Source organism: Leucoraja erinacea, chromosome 25, assembly GCF_028641065.1.
Source record: "Leucoraja erinacea ecotype New England chromosome 25, Leri_hhj_1, whole genome shotgun sequence".
Taxonomy (NCBI): Eukaryota; Metazoa; Chordata; class Chondrichthyes; order Rajiformes; family Rajidae; genus Leucoraja; species Leucoraja erinaceus.
The window spans coordinates 29839025-29851663 of NC_073401.1; the positions used below are offsets into that span (position 1 = coordinate 29839025).

The 12639-nt window shown below is 46.8% G+C and overlaps 1 protein-coding gene across 1 annotated transcript in view; it reads right to left on the reverse strand.

The window, feature by feature from the left end:
* The window catches only part of pi4kab (phosphatidylinositol 4-kinase, catalytic, alpha b), a 114166-nt gene that overhangs the window by 91015 nt on the left and 10512 nt on the right, over positions 1-12639 (reverse strand). The window contains exons 6-12 of the mRNA XM_055655413.1: positions 11023-11285; positions 9376-9442; positions 8224-8372; positions 7237-7302; positions 3097-3193; positions 1095-1286; positions 92-192 (exon numbers count right to left, since the gene is read on the reverse strand). Of these exons, the coding sequence (XP_055511388.1) occupies positions 92-192; positions 1095-1286; positions 3097-3193; positions 7237-7302; positions 8224-8372; positions 9376-9442; positions 11023-11285 (935 nt within the window). The remainder of the gene's footprint in view (positions 1-91; positions 193-1094; positions 1287-3096; positions 3194-7236; positions 7303-8223; positions 8373-9375; positions 9443-11022; positions 11286-12639) is intronic.

Below are 12639 nucleotides of genomic sequence, written 5' to 3' on the forward strand. Positions count from 1 at the left end.
CTCATCTCCGTTCTAAATGGCTTACCCCCTTATTCTTAATAGCACACCGCTGGCAAACGCAAACACTCTTCGTATTCCATTTTAAACATACCTGCAAACAGCAGATCAGCAAGGGCATATGCGATAGAATTATTTTACTGGAGGTCTTGGACTGCAGCTTTTCGGACAGCTTCGAGCAGAGATTCTCAGCACCTTCATTAGAAGGAGGAACAAGTTAAATATTTGAGGAAGATAATTCCAGGCACAGTCATTTATGCATCTCAGGATTAATGAGCAGGAATAAGGAACTTAGCCAACATGATGGTGACAATTTCGCTAACATAAGTCTGACGAAGGGTTTCGGCCCTATTTTCTTCGCTCCATAGATGCTGCTTCACCCGCTGAGTTTCTCCAGCACTTTTGTCTACATATGACTCGCTATCCCCCAATTAACCTCTTAACAACAAATGTATTAAAACTCAACCACAAATTAAGAATTGACCCAGCCTTAATTGCCTCTCAGGGAAGGGATGTGCTTGTGGAAGTATGGCTTATGCTGTTTCTTTGGTTTAGTTTAGTTGTAGATACATAGCATGGAAACTAGGCACATCAAACCCACACTGACCATCTTACACCCGTTCACACTAATTCAATGTCATCGCACTTGAATGAAGAAGTTTATTGGCCAAGTATGTGCACAAACAAGGAATTTGCCTTGGTGCTCCGCTCGCAAGTAACAACACGACATATAGTAAACCATTAAGAATAAAACATTATAGTGAGTGAAACAAAATACCAGATCAAAGGGAAAGCTACAGATTTTTGGCTGTTGAGTAGAGCAACCACTCGTGGATTAAAACTGTTTTTACGTCTGGCTGTGGCAGCTTTGACAGTCCGGAGTCGCCTTCCAGAGGGAAGTGATTCAAAGAGTTTGTGGCCAGGGTGAGAGGGGTCAGAGATGATCTTGCCCGCTCGCTTCCTGGCCCTTGCAGTGTGTACAGTTCGTCAATGGAGGGAGAGTTGCACTGGAGGGAAAAAGCACTGCCTCCAGGATTTTAGACACCGCGGAAAATGGAGAGAGAAAACGTTTGAGGCTCGGACTAAATATACTCGACCTTGCTCGTCTTTCACAGCCCACACCATTAAATCCACACACGCCGCATTTGCTTGGCATCGGAGTTTCAGGGGGTTGAACTCGTGGTGGAAGTAGTCCATGTCATGCAAGATCCTCTGCAGCTCCGACTGGCTGCTGTTAAACTGCTCCAGCACAAAATCATGAACCTCCTTCACAAACGCGGTCTGCAAATCTGCAAGGACAAATTGGTAATCGTGTATTGCCCTTTCCGCTGGCGGGTTAGCAACGCGATACAAAACGCTTTGCACTGTACCTCGCTACGAGTGACAATAAACTGAACGCAAGTCAAACTCAAATGCTCCATGCCCGAATCATTGCATATCCATGGTGGACAAAAGTGCTGGAGAAACTCAACGGGTGCAGCAGCATCTATGGAGCGTGGTGGAAGTTGGCTTTCATAGCAAGAGGATTTGAGTATAGGAGCAGGGAGGTTCTACTGCAGTTGTACAGGGTCTTGGTGAGACCACACCTGGAGTATTGTGTGCAGTTTTGGTCTCCAAATCTGAGGAGGGACATTATTGCCATAGAGGGAGTGCAGAGAAGGTTCACCAGACTGATTCCTGGGATGTCAGGACTGTCTTATGAAGAAAGACTGGATAGACTTGGTTTATACTCTCTAGAATTTAGGAGATTGAGAGGGGATCTTATAGAAACTTACAAAATTCTTAAGGGGTTGGACAGGCTAGATGCAGGAAGATTGTTCCCGATGTTGGGGAAGTCCAGGACAAGGGGTCACAGCTTAAGGATAAGGGGGAAATCCTTTAAAACCGAGATGAGGAGAACTTTTTTCACACAGAGAGTGGTGAATCTCTGGAACTCTCTGCCACAGAGGGTAGTTGAGGCCAGTTCATTGACTATATTTAAGAGGGAGTTAGATGTGGCCCTTGTGGCCAAGGGGATCAGGGGGTATGGAGAGAAGGCAGGTACGGGATACTGAGTTGGATGATCAGCCATGATCATATTGAATGGTGGTGCTGGCTCGAAGGGCCGAATGGCCTACTCCTGCACCTAATTTCTATGTTTCTATGTTTCTATGAGCGTAGGAAATAGGCATTTACTATTGCCAATAGGGAATAGGAAATAGGAAATAGGAAATAGGAAATAAATAGGAAATAGGCAATGGTTCGGGCCGAAACCCTTTGGGTTTCGTCCCGAAACATTGCCTATTTCCTTCGTTCCATAGATGCTGCTGCACCCGCTGAGCATCTGCAGTTCCTTCGTAAACTCATTGCATAAACTCATTATCCATGTTCTCCCGAGAAGCTGCCTGACCCGCTGAGCTACTCCAGCATGAACCAGAGTCCACAGTTTAAGAATAAGGGGTAAGCCATTTAGAACGGAGACGAGGAAACACTTTTTCCACACAGAGAGTTGTGAGTCTGTGGAATTCTCTGCCTCAGAGGGCGGTGGAGGCAGGTTCTCTGGATGCTTTCAAGAGAGAGCTAGATAGGGCTCTTAAAGATAGCGGAGTCAGGGGATATGGGGAGAAGGCAGGAACGGGGTACTGATTGGGGGATGATCAGCCATGATCACACATTGAATGGCGGTGCTGGCTCGAAGGGCCAAATGGCCTACTCCTGCACCTATTGTCTATTGGGATTATGGGCAGGCGTATAAGAATTGATGTTTAAGAGGGAACTGCAGATGCTGGAGAATCGAAGGTTACACAAGAATCGAAGGTTACACAAAAAAGCTGGAGAAACTCATGCTCCATAGATGCTGCTGCACCCGCTGAGTTTCTCCAGCTTTTTTGTGTAACCTATAAGAATTGATGTTGGGCACAGATGCTGTGGGCCAGAGGGCCTGTTCCTGTTCTACGCCACAGACCACAACTGCCATTAAAAGCCACGCTATTTATCCAGCAGATTACAAAAAGAAAGACAAATCACGTGCCACACTCCAGCCAGTGCCGCAAGACCACACTAGTTGTGGACTGTACTAGATTAAAAAAACCTTTATAAAAATTGGCAAGAGATGTTTACCTTTCATGTGATACAAGGTGTCCCTCAGCATTTTAAACACCACGACATACAGAGGGTCACTGAAGTTTCGATAGTACAGGTCCAGGTTAGGATTTGCCTAAATGTCAAAATACACAACAATTATTTTGCTGTACATTTTAGCAATCCAACGGGTGCAATATATTTAAATCTTTGAAACTGAATGACAATAGACAATAGGTGCAGGAGGAGGCCATTCAGTCCTTCGAGCCAGCACCACCATGCAATGTGATAAATGGCTGATCATCCACAATCAGTACCCCGTTCCTGCCTTCTCCCCATATCCCCTGACTCCGCTATTTTTAAGAGCCCTATCCAGCTCTCTCTTGAACGTATACAGAGAACCAGACACCACCACCCTCCGAGGCAGAGAATTCCACAGACTCACCACTCTCTGTGTGAAAAAGTGTTTCCTCACCTTCGTTCTAAATGGCTTATCCCTTATTCTTAAACTGTGTGTGGCCCCTGGTTCTGGACTCCCCCAACATCGGGAAACATGTTTCCTGCCTCTAGTGGGCCCAAACCCTTAATAATCTTATATGTTTCAATAAGATACCCTCTCATCCTTCTAAACTTCAGCGTGTACAAGCCCAGCCGCTCCATTCTCTAAACATATGACAGTCCCGCCATCTCAGAAATTAACCTTGTGAACCTACGCAAGAATGCTTTTGGTCAGAATTTTTATCATCGATAAATAAGGCTCATTTTGCACATTTAGTTTTGTTTTGCGATACAGCACGGAAACAGGCCCTTCGGCCCACCGAGTCAGCGCCACCCAGCAATCCTTCCCCCCCCCCCACCATAACATTATCCTATGCACACTAGGGACGATTTACAATGTACCAAAGCCAATTAACCTACAAACCTACACAATTGTGGGAGGAAACCAAAGATCTCGGAGATGACGGGGAGAACGTGCAAACTCCTTACAGACAGCACCCGAGGGCAGGATCGAACCCAGGTCTCTGTAAGGCAGCAACTCTGCTGTTTTACAGACACAGTCACGGTGGCGCAACGGTAGAGTTGCTGCCCTACAGCGAGTGCAGCGCCGGAGACTCGGGTTCGATCCCGACTATGGATGCTGTCTGTACAGAGTTTGCACGTTCTCCCCGTGACCTGCGTGGGTTTTCTCCAAGATCTTCGGTTTCCTCCCACACTCCAAAGACAAGCAGGTATGTAGGTTAATTGAGTTGGTGAAATGTAAACATTGTCCCTAGTGGGTGTGGGATAGTGGTAATGTGCGGGAATCGCTAGACGGCACGGACCCGGTGGGCCGAAGGGCCTGTTTCCGCGCTGTATCTCTAAACTACCTCAATGCTTTTAGTCGAGATTCTTTCAATCAATTAAAAAGGCTCAGTTTGAACATGAGCAGAAAATACAGTGCACAGCCATAGGAGTAAAATTATCCCCTCCAGCCCACCGAGTCTGCTCCTCCATTCAATCCTCCTCATTTCCCCCGTCATCCTCATTCTCCTGCCTTCTCCCTGTAAACATTTGATGCCCTTATTTATCCTCACTGAGTCCCACGGTACAGATGATGTTCTCTCAGCCCATTGTGCAATGATGAGTTTTTGAACGATCCCATTAGTCCCAGACCAGCAGTTTCCGGGAGCGGTGTAATGTCCTCTGCTGATGGACAGTGCTGAACAGGTTTTAACAAAGGCTAACGCACTGGAATTATACTCCGTCTATGGGTTTAGCTAGCAGCAGACAAGCAGATTATAGATGCACACAGAAAGACCCATTGTTGCAGCACCATGTTACACTGGCAGGGAAATTCGCAATTACCATGTATAACAAGCTTTCCCACAAGAGGGAAAGTCGTCCAGATTAACGTTTCACAATTACAAATTGGAGTGGGCTTTGTTCTCTGCAAGTGTTTTCCACGCAATGCCGTTGTTCCAAGACTAAGCCCCTGTCTCGTGCTTGTTCACATTTATCTGTTGCCAGTGCAATTAACTGGCAATTAACAAATTAAGGGCAGTCACGGTGGTGCAGCGGTAGAGTTGCTGCCTTGCAGCGCCAGAAACCAGTGTTCAATCCCGGCTGTCTGTACGGAGTTTGCACGTTCTCCCCGTGACCGCGTAGCTTTTCTCCGGTTGCCACCCACACTCCACAAAGACGCAGATTTGCAGGTTAATTGAGTTCAGTAAAATTGTAAATTATCCTTAGTGTATAGGGTAGGGATAGTGTAAGGGGTGTGATCGCTAGTCGGCACGGACTCGGTGGGCCAGAGGAGCTGTCCAAGGTCTGACATCCCCAGAGGAGCATGGGTGAAGCTCAACAGACTTGTACTGGAGTTGGGCGTTTCAACGCCAGCGTGTGGAGATGGGGGCTCCCTCCGCCAGAGCCCAGCCTGTGAATGCGGAGCAGAGCAACAGGCAGCCAACCATGTCATCTCTGGGTGCCCGCTCTACCACCCACCAAATGGAGCTGTGTCAGGGCCTGGCAGGCATTGAAGCCAACAGAGACTGCTCAACAACCGGCTTGAGTTCTAACTATTCCTTTGGTTCATTTATGTTTCATTCGCAAGAAGAAGACACGGACTCGGTGGGCTGAAGGGCCTGTTTCCGCGCCGTGTCTCTAAGGCCTAAAGACGAAATTGGGCATTGACATGACTTTCGACTTCTGTAGTAACCAGAACATTCAAAGAGAGAGTGTTAAAGGGCCTGTCCCACTTACGCAATAATTTCGGCAACCTGTCCTAGTCGCAGCAGGTCACCTATGACGGGTACCAGCAGTCGCCGAAAAAAAATCGCATAAGTGGGACAGGCCCTTTAGCCTCCTTAATAACTCAGAGAGCCAGGGAGAGAAGGTGAAGAGATTGTCTTTGAGAAGCTTCCACCGTGTGCTCAGTCCCACATTCAGGTCAGCAATCTGAAATTAAACACCGTGATGTTCGTCAAATCCAGGATCCTTTTGAGTTCATAACTCGGGCCAGATTTTCTGTCACAAGCCAAGAAATCTCATCGTTTTGGCAGTTTCGAGCACCCAGGCGATGAATGAAACGATTTCCGTCCCAAAACTGTCCGTTCGTATTTGAGAACGGATTGCAGAACTGAAAAGACAGTGTGCAATCTGCTGAACGAACGGGCACTTCCCTCACCATTATTGTGCAAGAAGGCACCGCAGATGCTGGTTTACACCACAGACAGACACAAAATGCTGGAGTAACACTGTGGGCCAGGCAGTGTCACACACAGAGTTGTGAGTCTGTGGAATTCTCTGCCTCAGAGGGCGGTGGAGGCCGGTTCTCTGGATGCTTTCAAGAGAGAGCTAGATAGGGTTCTTAAAGGTAGCGGAGTCAGGGGATAGAAAAATAGAAACATAGAAATTAGGTGCAGGAGTAGGCCATTCTGCCCTTCGAGCCTGCACCGCCATTCAATATGATCATGGCTGATCATCCAACTCAGTATCCCGTACCTGCCTTCTCTCCATACCCTCTGATCCCCTTAGCCACAGGGGCCACATCTAACTCCCTCTTAAATATAGCCAATGAACTGGCCTCGACTACCCTCTGTGGCAGAGAGTTCCAGAGATTCACCACTCTCTGTGTGGAAAAAAAAGATCTTCATCTCGGTTTTAAAGGATTTCCCCCTTATCCTTAAGCTGTGACCCCTTGTCCTGGACTTCCCCAACATCGGGAGCAATCTTCCTGCATCTAGCCTGTCCAACCCCTTAAGAATTTTGTAAGTTTCTATAAGATCCCCTCTCAATCTTCTAAATTCTAGAGAGTATAAACCAGTCTTTCTTCATAAGACAGTCCTGACATCCCAGGATATGGGGAGAAGGCAGGAACGGGGTACTGAATGTGGATGATCAGCCATGATCACATTGAATGGCGGTGCTGGCTCGAATGGCCGACTCCTGCACCTATTGTCTATCTCCGGAGAAAAGGAATAGGCGACATTTCGGACCGAGACTCTTCATCAGATGTCTGATGAAGAAAGGATCTCGACCGAAAACGCCACAATCCGTTTCTCGGGAGATGCTGCCTGACCCACTGAGTTACTCCAGCATTTTGTGTTTATCTCCATTCACTATTAATGTTGGACTGCTCCACATTAACAATGAGTTTATCCTGAATTAATAAAGCAACCATTACACCACATTTTTGTTTACCTCAATAACCTCGGACAAGGTCGCGTCCAATGCTTTTAAAACAGGCTCAGCAACAATGCGTTTAACCTACAGGAAGAAACAGAAATATCTTTAGGTACATAATCCCGGGAATTAGTAGGTTAACCTATGATGAGCGTTTGTCGGCACTGGGCCTGTACTCTCTGGAGTTTAGAAGAATGAGGGCGGATCCTCATTGAAACATACATAATAGTGAAAGGCCTGGATAGAGTGGATGTGGAGAAGATGTTTCCACTAGTGGGAGAGTCTAGGACGAGAGGTCACAGCCTCAGAAACAAAGGACGTTCTTTTAGGAAAGAGATGAGGAGAAATTTATTTAGTCAGATGGTGGCAAATCTGTGGAATTCATTGCCACACAAGGCTGTGGAGGCCAAGTCAGTGGATATTTTTAAGGCAGAGATAGATTCTTGAATAGTACGGGTGTCAGGGGTTATGGGGAGAAGGCAGGTGAATGGGGTTAGGAAGGAGAGATAGATCAGCCATGATTAAATGGTGGAGTAGACTTGATGGGCCAAATGGCCTAATTCTACTCCTATGATTGAATGATTGAATGAATGAATGAACGAACGAATAAGTTTACACTTCTTCCACAGCTTCTTCCCACAGCCATCAGGCTATTAAACCTGCCTACTGCACTTTATCTGTTTATTCATGTGTATATATATATATGGTCTATGCTATATAGACACACTGAACTGTTCTGCATTTATTTATGCCTACAATATACTGTTGTGCTGCAGCAAGCGAGAATTTCATTGACCCATCTGGGACATGTGACAATAAACTCTCTTGACTTGAGTTGACCAAGTATTCACATACAAGGAATTTGCCTTGGTGCTCCGCCCACAAGTGACAACATGACATACAGTGACTCAAGACATAATTTTTTTTTTATCCTGCTAGAAAACATACTACAATGGGAAGGACGGATTGAAATCTTGTTCCGAATCGGATGGGAAGTCAACGTACCATTTGAAGCAGCTGCCGGAGGTTTTCGAGCGGAATATGAAACTCTTTCGTGCTGCAGCCCGTGAACAAAGGGGACACTGAGAAACTGGAACTAATGGTCGAAAAGTAGTAGTGTGGATCCAGGGCACTGCCATCCGGTAGGTACGCGCCTGAAACACAGAGAGCAAAGATTTAGTTTCCAAAATGGCAGCTAGCTGAAAGACTTCCCTGCCAAAAACAATAGACAATAGGTGCAGGAGTAGGCCATTCGGCCCCATCGAGCCAGCACCGCGATCATCCACAATCAGTACCCCGTTCCCGCCTTCTCCTCATATCCCCTGACTCCGCTATCATCAAGAGCTCTATCTAACTCTCCCTTGAAAGCATCCAGAGATTCGACCTCCACCGCCTTCCGAGGCGGAGAATTCCACAGATTCACAACTCTCTGGGTAAAAAGGTTTTCCCTCATCTCTGTTCTAAATGGCATACCCCTTATTCTACAAACTTGGCCAACGAGCCTTCAATCCCCTTCTCCAAATCATTAATATACAACTTGAAGCGGCCCCAGCACCGAAGAAATTGGTGAACTTTTGGAAACGTGTCCTGCCTTGTTGAGGTCTAATATACTGGGGACATTTTACTGGGTTGTCAGCAAAGCAAAGCATTTCACTGCACCTCAGTACATGTGACAATAAAGTATCAAGGAGTCACTGAATTCGAGAAACAGTTAATATGAACAATAGACAAAATGCGCAGGAATGGGCCTTTCGAGCCCATTCCTGCCTTCTCCCCGTATCCCCTGACTCCGCTATCTTTAGGAGCCCTATCGAGCTCTGTTGAAAGTATCCAGAGAACTGGCCTCCACCGCCCACTGAGGCAGAGAATTCCACAGACTCACCACCCTCTGTGTGAAAAAGTGTTTCCTCGTCTCCGTTCTAAATGGCTTACTCCTTATTCTTAAACTGTAGCCCCTGGTTCTGGACTCCCCCAACATCGGGAATATGTTTCCTGCCTATAGCGTGTCCAAACCCTTAATAATCTTATGTTTCAATATGATTCAATAAGATAACCTTGATTCTCTTACCACAGACGCTGCCTGACCCGCATTTTAAATGCTGATGGTTTTACATTTAAAGAACAGTGGTGCAAGTTTTTGCCACCATTAAGACTGACCTTCAAAGTATTGCAAATTGGTCCCTCCAGGTGAGGTAGGGGCAGCAGTCGCACGTTCTGGACTTCCCTGCATGTTAATGAAAGAATTGTTAGGACACAGAAGAATTAGAAAGCATGACATTGAATTGAAGTGCTCCTGCTGACATCCTGGGCAACAACAAGATTCACCATGCAGGATCAAAATCTGGATGTTTAAGTGAATATACAGTAAACCTTTTCAACGGCAGACCTTTATAGAGTGGATTTTGGTTATAGCCGACCATGGCTCCTGTTCTCGACCTTATTTATGCATCATAGCACGGTTTGGGAACTCCATCCAAGGCCACACGAGTCTTGCAGAGAGTTGTGGACGTAGCCTGCACCATCACCCCAACCAACCTCCCTTCCGTTGACTCCATCTACACCATGCTATATATGCAATTGCTATATTTAAGAAGGAGTTAGATGTGGCCCTTGTGGCTAAAGGGATCAGGGGGTATGGAGAGAAGGCAGGTGGTACGGGATACTGAGTTGGATGATCAGCCATGATCATATTGAATGGCGGTGCAGGCTCGAAGGGCCGAATGGCCTACTCCTGCACCTATTTTCTATGTTTCTATGCTGCCATGGCAAGGCCAGCAGCATAATCAAGGGCCAGTTCCACTCTGTTCCCCTCCCTCTTCTCCCCTCTCCCATCAGGCAAGAGATACAGAAGTGTGAAAACGCACACCTCCAGATTCAGGAACAGTTTCTTTCCCGGTTGTTATCAGGCAGCTGAACGGTCCTATCTTTAATCGGACTTTATCTTGCACTAAACGTTATTCCCCTTTAGCCTGTGTCTGTACACTGTGGACGGCTCGATTGTAATCCTGTATTGTCTTTTGGTAGACATAAGTGCTGGAGAAACTCATCGGGTGCAGCAGCATCTATGGAGCGAAGGAAATAGGCAACGTTTCGGCCCGAAACGTTGCCTATTTCCTTCGCTCCATAGATGCTGCTGCACCCGCTGAATTTATCCAGCATTTTTCGTCTACCTTCGATTTTCCAGCATCTGCAGTTCCTTCTTAAACACTGTATTGTCTTTTCGCTGACTGGAAACAAAAAAAGGTTTTTCACTGTGCCTTGGTACACGCCACCCTAAACTAAACTGTAAATATTAACAATAGACAATAGGCGCAGCAGTAGGCCATTCGGCCCTTCAATGTGATCATGGTTGATCATCCACAATCAGTACTGCCTGTCCCGCTGAGTTACTCTGGCATTGTGCATTAATTTTATTCTTCAAAGAAGCCGTTCCCACAGAGGGCTGTGGAGGCCAAGTCAGTGGATATTTTTAAGGCAGAGATAGACAGATCGTCTGGCCCTCGATACATTCTGTAGCACCTCCAGCTCTTTAGTGTTAGCCAGCAACGGTAGTTATAATAGATTAATATAGGCAACAGGTGCAGGAGTAGGCCATTCGGCCCTTCGAGCCAGCACTGCCATTCAATGTGATCATGGCTGATCATCCCTAACCAGTACCCCGTTCCTGACTTCTCCCCATATCCCCTGACTCCGCTATTTTTAAGAGCCCTATCTAGCTCTCTCTTGAATGTAAACTATGATCGGAGGGATAAGTTGCCTTTGGATATAAATAAACACCCGTAGCGGTGACAAAAATAATCTAACCTGGGAGACATTTGTCACACTGTAGGTTTTCTGCCTCAAGCTGTCACATGACTGGCAGACAGTCAAGAGGGAGCTGGGGAGGATGGATCGGAAGTCGTTGAAGGAGCGGCGCCTCAGTCCGTCCGTCTCACTCGGTGCCTTCAGCGACTGCGCCGTGATCTTGGGAAACAGCTTCGAAAGGAGAGACTCGTCCGTGTAACTGTAACGGCCAAACGCTCGTCCGATCCCAATCAAACATGGCACCGTGCAGCGACACATGCTCTCTGTGGAAGGGAAACACTGTTCATTCCACAACGCTAGTCAAAAGAACACATCGAGAAGGAACTTAAGATACTTAAGATTCATAAGTTTTAAGAGCAGAACTGGGCCATTTGCTGCAGCATATTGTAGGCATAAATAAATACAGAACAGTTCAGTGTGTCTATATAGCATAGACCATATATATATACACATGAATAAACAGATAAAGTGCAACTTCAGATTCCTCCCACACTCCAAAGATGCACAGGTTTGGCTTCGGTAAAGATTGTAAATTGTCAATAGACAATAGGTGCAGGAGAAGGCCATTCGACCCTTCGAGCCAGCACCACCATTCAATGTGATCATGGCTGATCATCCCCAATCAGTACCCCGTTCCTGCCTTCTCCCCATATCCCCCGACTCCACCATCTTTAAGAGCCCTATCTAGCTCTCTCTTGAAAGCATCCAGAGAACCTGCTTCCACCACCCTCTGAGGCAAAAAATTCCACAGACTCACCACTCTCTGTATGTAAAAGTGTTTCCTCGTCTCCGTTCTAAATGGCTTACTCCTTATTCTTAAACTGTGGCCCCTGGTTCTGGACTCCCCCAACATCGGGAACATGTTTCCTTCCTCTAGCGTGTCCAAACCCTTAACAATCTTACATGGTTCAATGAGATCCCCTCTCATCCTTATAAACTCCAGAATGTACAAGTATAGAAAGTAAAACAGACAAAAGGTGTAGAGGTGTGAAAACGCACACGTCCAGATTCAGGGACAGTTTCTTTGCACGTGTTATCAGGCAACTGAATCATCCGACCACAACCAGAGAGCAGTCTTTAGTTTAGTTGAGAAGTACAGTGCGGAAACAGGCCCTTCGGCCCACCGAGTCCGCACCGACCAGCGATCCCTGCACATCAGCACAAATTGGCCTACACACACTAGGGACAATTTACACATACACCAAGCCAATTAACCTACAAACCTGTATGTCTTTGGAGGTGGGAGGAAACCGAAGATCCCGGAGAAAACCCACGCAGGTCACGGGGAGAACGTGCAAACTCCATACAGACAGCACCCGTAGCCAGGATCGAACCCGGGTCTCTGGTGCTGCACGCGCTGTAAGTCAGAAACTCTACCGTTGCGCCACCGTGGCCCTGAACTACTTTCCACCTCCTCGGACTATCCTCGATCAGACTTGTGTAGGAAGGAACTGCAGATGTCGGTTTACACCGCAGACACAAAATGCTGGAGTAACCCAATGGAACAGGCAGCATCTCTGGATTGAAGGAATGGGTAACGTTTGATCGGACTTTGCTGGCTTTACCTTGCACTAAACATTATTCCCTCATCGTGTACCTGAGTACTGTGAATGGCTC